This window comes from Triticum urartu, chromosome 3, assembly GCF_003073215.2.
Source record: "Triticum urartu cultivar G1812 chromosome 3, Tu2.1, whole genome shotgun sequence".
Taxonomy (NCBI): Eukaryota; Viridiplantae; Streptophyta; class Magnoliopsida; order Poales; family Poaceae; genus Triticum; species Triticum urartu.
In genome coordinates, this window is record NC_053024.1 from 636,549,909 (window position 1) to 636,565,332 (window position 15,424).

The window sequence follows — 15,424 nt, forward strand, 5'->3', positions numbered from 1 at the left end:
GTCCGTATATAACCTTCCAATATATGAATCTTTACCTCTCGACTATTTCGAGACTCCTCATGTTCGTGATCTCATCCGGGACTCCGAACAAACTTCAGTCACCAAAACACATAACTCATAATACAAATCGTCATCGAACGTTAAGCATGCGGACCCTACGGGTTCGAGAACTATGTAGATATGACCAAGACAAATCTCCGGTCAATAACCAATAGCGGAACCTGGATGCTCATATTGGTTCCTACATATTCTACGAAGATCTTTATCGGTCAAACCGCATAACAACATACGTCATTCCCTTTGTCATCGGTATGTTATTTGCCCGAGATTCGATCGTCGGTATCATCATACGTAGTTCAATCTCATTGTCGGTAAGTCTCTTTACTCGTTCCGTAATTCATCATCCCGCAACTAACTCATTAGTTACATTGCTTGCAAGGCTTATAGTGATGTGCATTACCGAGAGGGCCTAGAGATACCTCTCTGATACACGGAGTGACAAATCCTAATCTTGATCTATGCCAACCCAACAAACACCTCCGGAGACACCTGTAGAGCATATTTACAATCACCTAGTTACGTTGTGACGTTTGATAGCACACAAGGTGTTCCTCATGTATTCAGAAGTTGCATAATATCATAGTCAGAGGAATATGTATAAGTCATGAAGAAAGCAATAGCAATAAAACTAAACGATCATAATGCTAAGCTAACGGATGGGTCTTGTCCATCACATCATTCTCTAATGATGTGATCCCGTTCATCAAATGACAACACATGTCTATGGTCAGGAAACTTAACCATCTTTGATTAACGAGCTGGTCAAGTAGAGGCATACTAGGGACACTCTGTTTGTCTATGTATTCACACATGTACTAAGTTTCCGGTTAATACAATTCTAACATGAATAATAAACATTTATCATGATATAAGGAAATATAAATAACAACTTTATTATTGCCTCTAGGGCATATTTCCTTCAGTCTTCTACGTGCACTAGAGTCAATAATCTAGAATACATAGTAATGATTCTAACACCCATGGAGTCTTGGTGCTGATCATATTTTGCTCGTGGAAGAGGCTTAGTCAACGAGTCTACAACATTCAGATCCGTATATATCTTGCAAATCTCTATGTCTCCTTCTTTGACTTGATCGCGGATGAAATTGAAGCGTCTCTTGATATGTTTGGTTCTCTTGTGAAATTTGGATTCCTTCTCCAAGTTAATTGCTCCAGTATTGTCACAAAATATTTGCAGTGGACCCGATGCACTAGGTATTGCACCTAGATCGGATATGAACTCCTTCATCCAGACTCCTTCATTTGCTGCTTCCGAAGCAGCTATGTACTCCGCTTCACACGTAGATCCCGCCATGACGATCTGCTTGGAACTGCACCAACTGACAGCTCCACCATTCAATATAAATACGTATCCGGTTTGTGACTTAGAGTCATCTAGATCAGTGTCAAATCTTGCATCGACGTAACCATTTACGACAAGCTCTTTGTCACCTGCATAAACGAGAAACATATCCTTAATACTTTTTAGGTATTTTAGGATGTTCTTGACCGCTATCCAGTGATCCACTCCTGGATTACTTTGGTACCTCCATGCTAAACTTATAGGAAGGCACACATCAGGTCTGGTACACAGCATTGCATACATGATAGAACCTATGGCTGAGGCATAGGGAATGACTTTCATTTTCTCTCTATCTTCTTCTGTGGTCAGGCATTGAGTCTGACTCAACTTCACACCTTGTAACATAGGCAAGAACCCTTTCTATGACTGATCCATTTTGAACTTTTTCAAAAATTTATCAAGGTATGTGCTTTGTGAAAGTCCAATTAAGCGTCTTGATCTATCTCTATAGATCTTGATGCCCAATATGTAAGCAGCTTCACCGAGGTCTTTCATTGAAAAATTCTTATTCAAGTATACTTTTATGCTATCCAGAAATTATGTTCTATTTCCAATCAACAATATGTCATCCACATATAATATTAGAAATGCTACAGAGCTCCCACTCACTTTCTTGTAAATACAGGTTTCTCCAAAAGTTTATATATACCATATGCTTTGATCACACTATCAAAGCGTATATTCCAACTCCGAGTTGCTTGCACCAGTCCATAAATGGATCGCTGGAGCTTGCACACTTTGTTAGCACCATTAGAATCGACAAAACCTTCTGGTTGCATCATATACAACTCTTCTTTAAGAAAATCCATTAAGGAATGCAGTTTTGACATCCATTTGCCAAATTTCATAATCATAAAATGCGGCAATTGCAAACATGATTTGGACAGACTTAAGCATCGCTACGGGTGAGAAGGTCTCATCATAGTCAACTCCTTGAACTTGTCGAAAACCTTTCGCAACAAGTCGAGCTTTGTAGACAGTAACATTACCGTCAGCGTCAGTCTTTTTCTTGAAGATCCATTTGTTCTCTATGGCTTGTCGATCATCGGACAAGTCAACCAAAGTCCACACTTTGTTCTCATACATGGATCCCATCTCAGATTTCATGGCCTCAAGCCCTTTCGCAGAATCTGGGCTCATCATCGCTTCCTCATAGTTCATAGGTTCATCATGGTCTAGTAACATGACTTCCAGAACAGGATTACCGTACCACTCTGATGCGGACCGTACTCTGGTTGACCTACGAGGTTCGGTAGTAACTTGATCTGAAGTTTCATGATCATCATCATTAACTTCCTCACTAATTGGTGTAGGCACCACTGGAATTGATTTCTGTGATGAACTACTTGCCAATTCGGGAGAAGGTACAATTACCTCATTAAGTTCTACTTTCCTCCCACTTACTTCTTTCGAGAGAAACTCATTCTCTAGAAAGGATCCATTCTTAGCAACGAATATCTTGTCTTCAGGTCTGTGATAGAAGATGTACCCAACAGTTTCCTTTGGGTATCCTATGAAGACTCATTCTCTAGAAAGGATCCATTCTTAGCAACGAATATCTTGTCTTCGAGTCTGTGATAGAAGATGTACCCAACAGTTTCCTTTGGGTATCCTATGAAGACGCATTTTTCAATTTGGGTTCAAGCTTATCAGGTTGAAACTTTTTCACATAAGCATCGCAACCCCAAACTTTAAGAAACGACAGTTTAGATTTTTTGCCAAACCACAGGTCATATGGTGTCGTCTCAACAGATTTAGATGGTGCCCTATTTAACGTGAATGCAACTGTCTCTGAAGTATAACCCCAAAATGATAGTGGTAAATCGGTAAGAGACATCATAGATTGCACCATATCTAATAAAGTGGTTACGACGTTTGGACACACCATTACGCTGTGGTATTCCAGGTGTCGTGAGTTGCGAAACTATTCCACATTGTTTCAAATGAAGACCAAACTCGTAACTCAAATATTCTCCTCCACGATCAGATCGTAGAAACTTTATTTTCTTCTTACGATGATTTTTCACTTCACTCTGAAATTCTTTGAATTTTTCAAATATTTCAGACTTATGTTTCATTAAGTAGATATATCCATATCTTCTCAAATCATCTGTGAAGGTTAGAAAATAACGATACCCGCCGCGAGCCTCAACGCTCATCAGACCGCATACATCAGTATGTATTATTTCCAATAAGTCAGTGGTTCGCTCCATTGTTCCGAAGAACGAAGTCTTATTCATCTTGCCCATGAGGCATGGTTCGCAAGCATCAAGTGATTTCAACAACCCATCAGCATGGAGTTTCTTCATGCGCTTTACACCAATATGACCTAAACGGCAGTGCCACAAATAAGTTGCATTATCATTATTAACTTTGCATCTTTTGGCTTCAATATTATGAATTTGTGTATCACTACAATCGAGATTCAACAAAAACAGACCACTCATCAAGGATGCATGACCATAGAAGATATTACTCATATAAATAGAACCACCATTATTCTCTGATTTAAATAAATAACCGCTTCGCATCAAAGAAGATCCAGATATAATGTTCATGCTCAACGCTGGCACCAAATAACAATTATTCAGGTCTAAAACTAATCTCGATGGTAGATGTAGAGGTAGCGTGCCGACGGCGATCGCATCAACCTTGGAACCATTTTGCGGTGTGCATGATACGTCCATTTCGCATCATGTTTTCTTACTGTTATTTATAATGTTTTTATCCATAATAATGCTTTTTGGAGTAATTCTAATGCCTTTTCTCTCATAATTTACAAGAAAAACACCAAGAGGGAGAATTCTAACAGCTGAAAATCTGGACCTGGAAAAGCTACGTCAGGTCACCTATTCTGCATAACTCCAAATGAGCTGAAACTTTATGGAGAATTTTTATGAATTATTTGAGGAATATTTGAGCCAATAAACACTAGAGGGTGGCCACCAGGTGGGCACAATCCACCTGGGCGCGCCAGGCCCCCAGGCGCGCCCTGGTGGGTTGTGGCCTCCTCGGCCCACCTCTGGTGCCTATCTTTTGGTATATAAGTGGTTTTTACCTGGAAAAAAAATAAGGAAATGACTTTCGGGACGAAGCGCCGCCACCTCGAGGCGGAACTTGGGCAGGAGCACCTTTGCCCTCCGGCGGAGCGATTTTGCCAGGGGAACTTCCCTCTCGGAGGGGGAAATCATCGTCATCATCACCACAAACAACTCTCCCATCTTGGGGAGGGCAATCTCCATCAACATCTTCGTCAGCACCATCTCATCTCAAACCCTAGTTCATCTCTTGTATTTAATCTTATTACCGGAACTATAGATTGGTGCTAGGGGGTGACTAGTAGTGTCGATTACATCTTGTAGTTGATTACTATATGGTTTATTTGGTGGAAGATTATATATTCAGATCCATTACGCATCGACGACTCGTTGGCGTAGATTCCTGCTGCACATTTAAAATGAAAGAAATAGTGGTGTGGCAGTTTTGCTTATATAACACACGTGTGCCAAATATCATAGACCATATAAAAGTGATCTTGACAAGTAAATTGGTAAACAAAAGGAATAAACTTTTTTGAAGATATACGTCATAGTTTTTTTCTCTTGAGAATATATCATTTGAGATTTCGGTTGCAAAAAAAAGATTAATATGGCCCATGCAGGTCTCGAACCTGCGACCTTGGCGTTATTAGCACCACGCTCTAACCAACTGAGCTAATGGGCCATCTTATTATCAGTATTGAACTAAATTATTTGACTTTATACGTTACTATTTCCCTTTAATCACATGAAATTCCGTTCAGAGAAAACAAAACGAAATATCAAAAATAGATGGCCCATGCAGGTCTCGAACCCGCGACCTTGGCCTTATTAGGACCACGCTCTAACCAGCTGAGCTAATAGGCGAATTTAATATAAAAAACGGATATTTAATTATTAATAAAATCGAAAAAGGCACAGTAACAACGCTGCGAAAGCACCTTAAATGATGAGCACTGTTCGACGACACATTGACCTGTGCGTTCCACAGTTCACGTTGCATCATCGGCCATCGTTGTTGGCAGCATAGGCATAGCAATGCCCCACTCCATCAGCGACGACATTCTGCAGTAACCAGGAGTAGCTCGGCACGTACTACCGCTCGGCCTCGAGCGGGTCCTTGACGCGGACCAGCGGTCCACCACCATCTTGTTCCCTCCGTAGTCCCGTCGGTCCGTCCGTCCGTTCGTTTCCGGGAACAGTGCGCTGGCTGCGCGCACAACTATTCGAGCGTGGCGGATCATACCCTGTGCGATCACGGCCGTACGCCCGGTGAATGCCCTGACGGGACGCGACGTGCGCGGGGCCGCCGGTGTTAATTCCATGCCTACTGCATCTGCATGCCGCTACGCGTAGGCGCATGCAGTGCATGCACGCGCGCGCGCGCCCTCGGGCAGGCCGCAGCCCTATGCAGCAGCCTCTTTGCTGTTTTCTTGTACTCGCACTAGTCGTTTCGTTCATTTTGATAGACAGAAGAAGAAGAAAAATGAAATCGGGCGATGAAGAGCGAGCTCCGGCCCTTCCCGTCGACCTGCGCGCGACCGTCGTCGTGGGCGGAAGTCGATCGGCCGGCGCGCGCGTGCTCCCATGACCAACCAGCCGGTGCCCGATCGGTGGTCACGGTGACGAGACGACCGTCTGGGCCGTTGAGGCGCATTAACGAACACGCGCCGGAGCAAAATCGAGCCCGCACGCACGCGCCGCGTGCTCTGCCGGGGCGGCGTGGTGACGTGACGGGGGAGATCGCGAGCAGCAGGGCCTCGTGGCCGACGCCGGCCGGGGCCGGGGCCGCCTCCGACAGCGGCGCAGAAGCGTTCGCATTTAACGCCCGGCGCAGGAGGGGATGGGGGTTATCGAGGCGGCAGCGGCAGCGGCAGCGAAATCTCTCTCTCCTCTCCGCGATGTGCTGCTCGCTGCCACCGTCGTACCGTCGTCGCCATCATTGCCTCGCCTGCCGTTTCGCCCCCCGCCTCAGCCATCATTGCGTGACGCGCTACCACTACATGCCTGCCTCGGTCGATCGATCGATCGGACCGGCCGGCCCCAACCATTCCCATCGTCACTGTGGCAGTGCATGCATGGCACCGTGCAATCCTCGCTTCGAAAGCATGTGAAATACTACGGCCATGTTGACGCGTACTATCAAAAGCATCAGTGTCGAGTACGTACTTAAGTTAAGCATCCCCGCCATGAGGTCTAGCTGCTGCTACAGCCTACAGCGCGTCTCTACAGCACGTACGTACACCGGGTTTACGTGTTAACCGTTGGTCCACATGCATGGATTCAATAACCTAATGGTGGCATGGCAAGTCAGATAAAATGAAGAGCCAAGAAATGGCGTGTGCGGGAGACCAGCTACGTGTCGCTAGAGCCAGAGGAACGCGGCTATGCGTGCGACTGTGCTGGTATATGTGCCTGTACGTATACGTGCCGCCATGAATGCAGGGAGATGCGCAATGAATGTCTCCTGCAGAACGAACGACATTTCTGGGAGGCCTGATGACCCGACGCTGCCATCTCTCTCTCTCTCCCTGGTGCTGCAGCTAGGGGTCCTGCAACATGCATTCTGCCTCATCGAACGGCCACCTCCCAAAATTCAGAGGGCTGCGTCCGGAGAGAGAAGGAAACAACAGCGGGACGACGAGGGATGATCAAAAGCGAATGCCATGTACACTAAAACTGGCACCGGTCAACGGAGCATACAGTGGTGTAATCAGCTGCATGACTCAAACGAGCGCCAGCTCTGTTGCGTGTGGCACGGCCGGCCTCCACTGCTCACTGCAGCTGCATGCCACGACGCGCGATCGCGCCATGCCATGCCATTGCCATGGAGCACACTGCACACACCAACGCCAGTTCGCTTTTGTGCATGATCATGACTGTAGCTATATGCATCTAGGCTCACTAGCACGGCGTGGCCGGCCGGCTGGAGTAATTACCAGCTGCATGCACATGCATGCGAGTAGTAAAGCATCTTCCCAAATAAACCTACCGGTTAGGACTTAGGAGTAGCCATCTTAGCTCAGTACCATGATCTTCTCAGGGATTCACCGTGAGAAAGATCGCCATCCACACTGACCACTGCCCCGTCTGACGATGTGACCTCTCCAGGCGCCCATTGACCTCACATCACATCACCTCACAGCCTAGGGATCGGGTGTAGGCTGCGGAAATCTTCTCCCATGGATCTCTTCACAGAGAGTGTGTGTGGCCGGCCTTTAGTTACTCCCACACAGCCCTACAAAGCTAGCCTACGAGTAGCGGTTCCTCTACCCCGGCCACGCGCGCGCAGTTTGCCTCCGGCGCAAGCAAAAGCGAGCCAGCTGCAGCGTCGTCGCAGCGCAGGAATTGAAGAGAAGCGCTGGTGCTCTACGAGTAAATGCTTGCTTTATTAGGCACTCACGTCGTCTACTACTAGTACTACTTGATCGATCGACCCATCCACCTGACCAGTCCTGCAGAGGATCCATGCAATGATGCAGCATATTTCACCACAGACAAGCGCGCGCGCATGCACCGCAGGCCCTAGCTACCATAGCATGCCATGTCCAATCGTATGTATGTGTAGCCTTCCTAGGTCACCGTAACACACACAAGTCAACCCGAAGATACTACTAGAGCTACTACTGATCTACTGTGATCTCGAACAGATTCAGCAAAACCTGCAAGGTCAGCTTAACCAGTAAGCAGGGCAGGCCATCCTACTTACATGCATGCCTTTCTTTTCATTATGTATTTTTATTTATATCTATTTAGTCCAAATTTGAAACAAAATACTTCCTTCAGAATTTCATTGTGAGTCCAAGGCGTTTTGGATCTCGGCCTGCATGGAGGCTGAATTTTTTTAAAATTAAAAATTCAAATTTTTTGGATTCAAAATATTTGCACAAGTAAACAAGGATGTGGGTGTGTGTGTGTGTGTAAAATTTCAGCATGAAAATACATTGAAATGCAACCTGTACAAAAAAGACAAATTCATGGTTGGGAGGATGAATAGTATCATGTGTTAAAAAAGCCCTAACTTTTTTTTTTGCACAACCCTCATTTCAACTTATTTTCATCCTGAAAATTTACACAATTGTTCATTATGCCTTCATCTCCATCTGTATTTTTTTCAGATTTTTTGAAATATAAAATAATGAATTTTCAATTTGGAATCTTGCATTTGGCATTTGGAGGCGTCCATGGAGCTCGGCCTCCAAAATCAATTTCCAGTCAAAGGCCTACTTTGATTTACAGAAATTATGTAGGAATTTTAAAAGATAAATTGTATTGAAAATTTCTTTGGAGCCTCCCTCATATTTCAAAGAGAAAAAACATTAGCTCTTGGACATAATGAAAAGTCCCATCCTATAAATCAAATATGACATCTTTTTCCCTATAGAAATTGACATATATGTCTTCTCACCTCCTATGATTTCCATACTCCCATGATATTCCAATCCTATGAAACGAAGGAGGCTCAACTGATTGAACCCTTGCATAATTATGGGGATGCATAGTGAGTCGAACCAATCGTCAAAAACCGGCACGAGACCATTTGATCCACCACACATATTTCTATACATAATTAAGGGAGAGGTCTGATCAAGTGGTAGAAGTCAAGGACAAACACCATGCATGGATGCAGCGGTACAGCAAAACACAAGAAGGAGAAACAAGCAAAGTAAACATATGCATTCATGCCAAATAGACTAGTAAATCAATTAACACTCTCGCGATCAAGATAGGTAATAATTCAGGTCGTTGCACAGCCACCTAGGTCTTCAACATGGTGAATCTTTTTCCTCGTCAGCAACCTATAAAATATTGGCAAATATCAAAGTGAGGTCAAAGATAGTTCCTTCGCTTTTGATGTATGAATAACTGATCAATTATTAGTTCTTGCTTGTACTACTATATTCTGAAGTATACTTGTTCTACTTGCTACGAGAGGGAACTGTTACTGCCCAAGTGTACGTAGTCAGCGTTTGATAAGTTTATACAGAGAATGAAATGGATGGATTATTTCCACTTTTTGTCTTATAGTAGTAGAAGACTAGCTTACTACCCAAACTGCTGAAATTGGGGTGCATCACTGTTGAACATGACAACACAACGCAACTGTATCGGCAGATCAGCGCCAAACTGTTCATGATCAGCTACTTATCACTGGTACAAACAGTTTTCTTCTTCTTCGAAGCTACACTGGAAAGATGAATGCTAATTTGTTTATTATTCGCGCCATTTTAGCTCATTCTTGTTGCGCTTAATTTGTCTTACCACTTACATTTAACTTGAAAAAGAGATGCACGCGCAATAGTAGACATGAAATATCAGTAATTTTCCCCACAGGTGAGGTGTTTAGGTCGCAGTGGCAGCTGACTAGCTAGATAGCTAGCTCTACCTGCTGATAGATAGTACCCATGAGGCCATGACTTAGAAATTTAGAAAACCTTACGAGTTACTACGGTACTCCACTAGCTATAGCTACTTAGCTAGGCATGGCACCTAAGTTGAAACTAAGCATGCATGCTGGAGCACTATCAAGAGGTCAAGCATGAAACAGATTTTTGTTTCCACATTGATCGACCAACAGCACCATATTTTTTTTGCGTTCATTCACGCGTGACGTGCATGTACTCCTACTAACCAAATGCTGAAGATATGTTCACCACAAGAGTGTGCATGGACACTTAACAATAACCAGAGTAAAAGCTAAACAGTGCGCCGAGGCCGGATTAATGGCTGCGCACACGTAACAGATCATCAACATTTTACAAGCAAATCCGGCAGCCAATCATCAACATTAATTGGGTTCCAACGCATCATTGCACACAGTAAATAAACTAACCAAAGAACCGTGATGATTTATTCATGATCACAAGTGGAAGAGGAAGACCGGCCGGAAGAGTGGAGTAGTTAATGCCGCACCTGGCCTGACAGAGGGCAGCCGCTCGATCGGCTACTGCCCGGCGCCGCCCCTCTCGTCGCTGCCGGCGATGCCGGGCTTCAGGAACGGCGAGCCGCCGAGCATGCCGAGACCTGGCACCGAGCCTGCGCCGGCCATTGCGGCCGCCGAGTACCCGAACTCGTAGCCGCCGTTCAGGCCCAGCCTCGCGATGGGCTCGGCCGCCTCGTAGCTCCTGGACAGCATCTGCACGGCAGCGAACTGATGATCTTGCCCGAAGCCCGTGACCCCGCCGACGGAGCCGAGCGCCGCGGAGTGCCCAACGTTGATGAAGCTCGCCACGCCGTTCGGCACCGCGCTGCCGATGAACTCCGCCATCGACTGCGACCCGTTCGGCCCCGCCGCCGACTGAAACAAGGATCACAGTCAAACACCACCAACAAATGTATGTGCATCAGCGTATGAGCGATGATCGATGGTAAAGAAGATCGACGAGTGTGATGCAATAAAAGAAACCTCACCTGGTACTTGGAGAGCTCGTACTTGGCGCGGGCGAGGTCCTGCTGGAGCTGGCGGAGGTTGCGCTGGAGCATGGAGATGACGGCGACGCAGCCGTAGACGGGGTCGCGGAGGCGCATGTCGGCCTCGTAGGCGAGGGAGTTCACGGCGTCCTCGCGCTGGTACGGATGGAGCTCGTTCAGCAGCTTGGTCACGTTGCTGGCGCCGAAGACGCGGTGCACGTGCACGAACTTCTGCGGGTTGTCCGGCGGGAAGTAGGGCGCGAACACGCAGTCAGGCTGGCACTTGCGGCGGAGGAACTTGCACGCCGCGCACGGCGACCCCGTGCCGCACACCCCGCCGGCGCCGTTGCCCCCCGCCGATGAGGCGGCCAAGGTGATCACCGATCCTCCCGGCGCCGGCAACGAAGACGCCGACGACGAGGCCATCCTTCACGCCTGCTGAAACAAGAGGAAGATGTGTATAAGCAGAAAGAATCAGTGATTTTATTCTCTTGCCAAATACTCCGTGGAAAACGAACGATGCCTAAAAAGCACAGGAAAATATACCAAATATGCACCCGCATCTCCTATATATTAGAAGGAAACAAATACTGAGCAGAAATCAGAGTAGAATTCGTTTCCTTCTGAGCAGAAATGCCAAGAAAACTCTGGGCATGTGCCTTTCTTGGATCAATGGCCGGAAGCGTAGTTAACTGGGACCAAGAAGAGAAAGGAAGAGACTACAAAAAGCAAGGGGGGGAGAGAGATAAAAGAAAGGAGGAGAAGTTATCGGATCCGACGCCGGCGGTGGTGGCTGCCTACTTACGTACGCACGTACCCTTTTTGCACGATCCTTTTCCGCTATCTCTGCGCGCGCCGCCGCCGCCTCCTGCTGCTCACCGCGCTCCTCGCCTTCCTCTCCGGCCTCCCGGCTGTCGCTGCTCCTTTTAGACGGAGCGAGCTTCTTTTTGCTCGCCTGCGGATTTACCCTGTGGAGGTTGGAAGGAGAGGGAGAGGGAGAAGCGGAGAAGTGAGGAGGTTAGGGACAGGCCACCGAAAGATGGTGAGGTGCGTGGTATATGTTGCGAGGAAGGGGGAGGAGAAGCGGAGGGGGGATGTATGTTGGCTTGGGACGGAGGGTTAAATGAATGGAATTTGATATCTGTGTTCTTTATTGGATGGGTAGATATTAAGGAAGAGAGAGAGAGAGAGAGAGAGAGAGAGAGCTGTGAGAGAATGGAATGAAAGAATACTGATTGGACATCCGAGGTCAATGTGATGATCTACTCAATCGTATCCATGATCATTATGTTTTGTGTAAAATTTCAGTTCATGGGAAATACATCGATGTGCAATATATATGTATTTTTAGTGTAAAATGTTAAAAACTGTGCAAACCAAAAATAGTTTAACTTTTCATGAAAATAATATTAATCTAACATGCATCCGACCAAGAGAGAAGACAGTGTCAAGCCGACCCCGCCCTTCCTCACCTGCCTAAATGGAATGAATATCTCCTTCGTATAGTTCTTGCATAATTTGGGTACATGTTTTTTTGAAGCACTTGATTTTTTATTGCTCTAAACTTAATTATTCCTAAGAAACTTTGGAATCTTCTATTTCTAAATAGTTACGACCCACTACCAATTTTTCCTAGACATACAATCAATGCCACATAAGCAAGTTATGCATGCAAGTCATAAATTAAATTGGTCTTGTATTACTCTCTGGACGAGACTTGCCTGCTCCCCGCGCGTGCGCTCATCCGTGCTCCCGCGTACGTGGCTTAATTTGATTGGAACAAAATAAGGCCTCGCCCCACCCCCTTAAAATCAGGGGGGAAATGATTAGATTAGAAAGAAAAAGGAAAAAAGACAGCCGTAGGATAAAGTGGGAGCACGGATAGGAGCATAGAGATGGAGCAGGCAAGCCGGATCCTCTCTGGCATGATACTCTCTATGCATGAAGTGCGCCACATCATCAATTCATGCATGATACTCTCTATGCATGCAAGTCATAATTTATTTTTAAAAATTGATTTTGTATTGGCAGCATGTGTTGGGCGATTGCAGCATACATATGTAGTTCACTCTTCATATTTTTGTTAGAAATGCCATTCTTTTAACTGAAATCTCTTTTTTTCTCTACTTATACTCTTCATATTATTTTTTATTTTTAAGCTACATTTACTTCCTATTAGTTTTAGATGTTTTTAGCAACTTTTATGCATGTATTTTTAGCACAAACAATTACACTTTAAAGTGATCATCTACTCAACTTTTCTTTTTATTTTTAGCAACGAAACTCTTATGCGGGGGGCATTCATCTATAGTACAAGCATTTACACACACACACACACACACACACTTTAAAGTGTTTTTAAATTTATTGTTCAATTCGGAAGCATGACCATACGCGAACAGTTTTGTTGTACCCTTCTATTATACTTACTAATTGACCAGCACACTTTCATATTTGATCTTTCGACAAATTTCTAGTTAATTTAACCCGTATGAAAATCGCAGCAAAAGATTTAAAAAATATCATTACCATGCTATGATCTAACAATACTAGTGCGTACTAGACATAGAAGAGACATATATATAAATATCACAGGTATGTCAAACACATGAACCAGCAAGAGAATTAGCAGTTCATGCTATCTAGTCGGGTGGGTCAAGGTTGTGGTGGCAACGAAAACCTTCTTTGTGGCATTATCCTTGCCACCCATGGCGAATTTAGTGAAGTTGCAAAAGAAGTTAAAGTGCTGGTGGTGAGCGGTAGCGCTGAGATGCTGTCCAAAGATCTTAACACCTTCCCTCCAGTATAGGATCGCAAAAAGGTGCAATCATGGTGATTTTCTCACCTTTAGAATCATGCGTGTGATCTTTGCAAGTAGCAATGGCAAGAGGAAGGATGACATGTGTGCGAGAAGGCGGAGCATGTGATATGACCATATGAAAGCTAGATCCCACTATACCACATAGATCTGGAAACTGATGTTATTAATATGTTGGGTGGCCCCTATCCCGACCAGCAAAAAAACCACATTCATGGCATGGATCTGAGTCTGCCTTGGCTCGGGTCATTCATCAACCATGAGTTGGACATGGCGAGGCGGGCGGCAGAGGAGGAGTTCACATGTACCACACTTCTTTCTCATGCTCTAGTGGGATGTGAGGGAGAGTTCTTTGTCCAAACTCTCATCCGCTTCACATGTAGGACTATATTCTCACCTATGCCATGACACCACAAATAAGATTTTTAAACTTTAATTCAGGAAAAATGAATATGTGGGCCTAAATCTCGTATGTAATTCAAAATTTCATATGTGACCGCATTTGAATTATATTGGGTTTAATAGTCAAACAACAATTATAGTGGGCTTGATGTATTATTAAAATAAAAATAGTTTCGCAATTGTAGTTTTAAAAATAATTGTTAATATTGCTATAATAGAAATTCACATGTCAAAATATATACTGTGGACCATCTACCTACTGAACGTCAATTGAAGATAGATATCAACCTCCCAAGTTAAAGAGGTGGCTTTAATTTAGTTGTTGGTTATCGATACAAATTTGCCTATGCACATCTCAAAAAATTGCACAATGCTCTCTACTCATTTTGCTACAAGGTATACGGTCCTCCCTCTAGTGTTATTGAAGCTTAAACCCTAGCCATTAGGTGGCAGTTGATGAATGCTATCTGATAAGATGGAGAACTTGCATCTAGGGTGGTACCAAGTAGTATAAACAATTAGAAGGCAACCATGTCAGATTATGCCATGGTTGTGGATTTGACAGAAGAGAAAAATTAAGCATAGTTCTAATCTAGACCAGCCATGTCACCATTGAGAAGGGACTTCGAACTGGAGAAAGTTCGATGGGTGAAAGTATTGAAAGTATTGTGGTCGTCATGTCAAGCAACAATTTACCAATAGATCGGGTGCACCGGTAGCAGTTCAAGTGGTCATATAGAATTCAGAGGTTGGTGAAGAAGTGATTTGGGAAGATTAGAACATTACATTTATGTAAGGATGAAGTAGTGCATGCATAGATATACTATAAAGAGAGTGAATTTCTTGCTCTTAAGTTCCATAAAGCCCTTTTTTCTGAAAAAAATTGATGATTATATTTAAAGTTTCAATTTTTTTGAATAAAACACACATAAACATTGAGATGTTTACTAAAATTTTTCATGGTCAAATTTGCTTTGGCTAAGTTGTATAGAAACAAAAAATCATAGACTTTATAGTGAAAATAATGCATGTGCTAGAAAGGCATGGTTTTCTTTGTAGCATGAACCACAACATATTTCGTCATGTAAATTTATGGAGATGTATTATACATCCCCAGATTCATGTGTAAATTTTTCAGACTATTTTGAAACTTCAAAATATGGTTTTTGTAATAAAAAATTCGGCCGCATGGAGCCGGAGATCCAAAAGCATTTTCCGAAAAGATAGCAGTTACTAGATGTGTAGTACAAAATAATAGTTTTAAACTTTATTTTTCAGTTACTCCTTACATAGATGGGCATTCTTCTTTCTTTCTTTTTTTCTATTTTGCGG

The 15,424-nt window shown here is 44.3% G+C and overlaps 1 protein-coding gene and 2 non-coding genes across 5 annotated transcripts; all 3 read right to left on the reverse strand.

The window, feature by feature from the left end:
• Window positions 1-5,072: 5,072 nt before the first annotated feature.
• Window positions 5,073-5,146, reverse strand: TRNAI-AAU. Its single transcript has one exon. It is a non-coding gene; the product is annotated as a tRNA-Ile (tRNA).
• Window positions 5,147-5,254: 108 nt separating this feature from the next.
• On the reverse strand, window positions 5,255-5,328 carry TRNAI-AAU. Its single transcript has one exon. It is a non-coding gene; the product is annotated as a tRNA-Ile (tRNA).
• A 3,466-nt stretch (window positions 5,329-8,794) lies between these two features.
• Window positions 8,795-11,984, reverse strand: LOC125545537 (LOB domain-containing protein 6-like). 3 transcript variants are annotated; one of them, XM_048709528.1, is made up of 4 exons: window positions 11,690-11,984; window positions 10,873-11,307; window positions 10,375-10,759; window positions 8,795-9,260 (listed from the first exon to the last, which is right to left on the reverse strand). In XM_048709528.1, exons 2-3 carry the CDS (start codon window positions 11,296-11,298, stop codon window positions 10,406-10,408), a joined length of 780 nt encoding a protein of 259 aa, XP_048565485.1. In that variant the 5' UTR covers window positions 11,299-11,307; window positions 11,690-11,984; the 3' UTR covers window positions 8,795-9,260; window positions 10,375-10,405. The 3 variants fall into 3 exon arrangements, with proteins under 3 accessions (XP_048565485.1, XP_048565484.1, XP_048565486.1); XM_048709527.1 differs by having other exon boundaries at window positions 10,873-11,310; XM_048709529.1 differs by having other exon boundaries at window positions 10,873-11,310; window positions 11,678-11,984.
• Window positions 11,985-15,424: the final 3,440 nt, after the last annotated feature.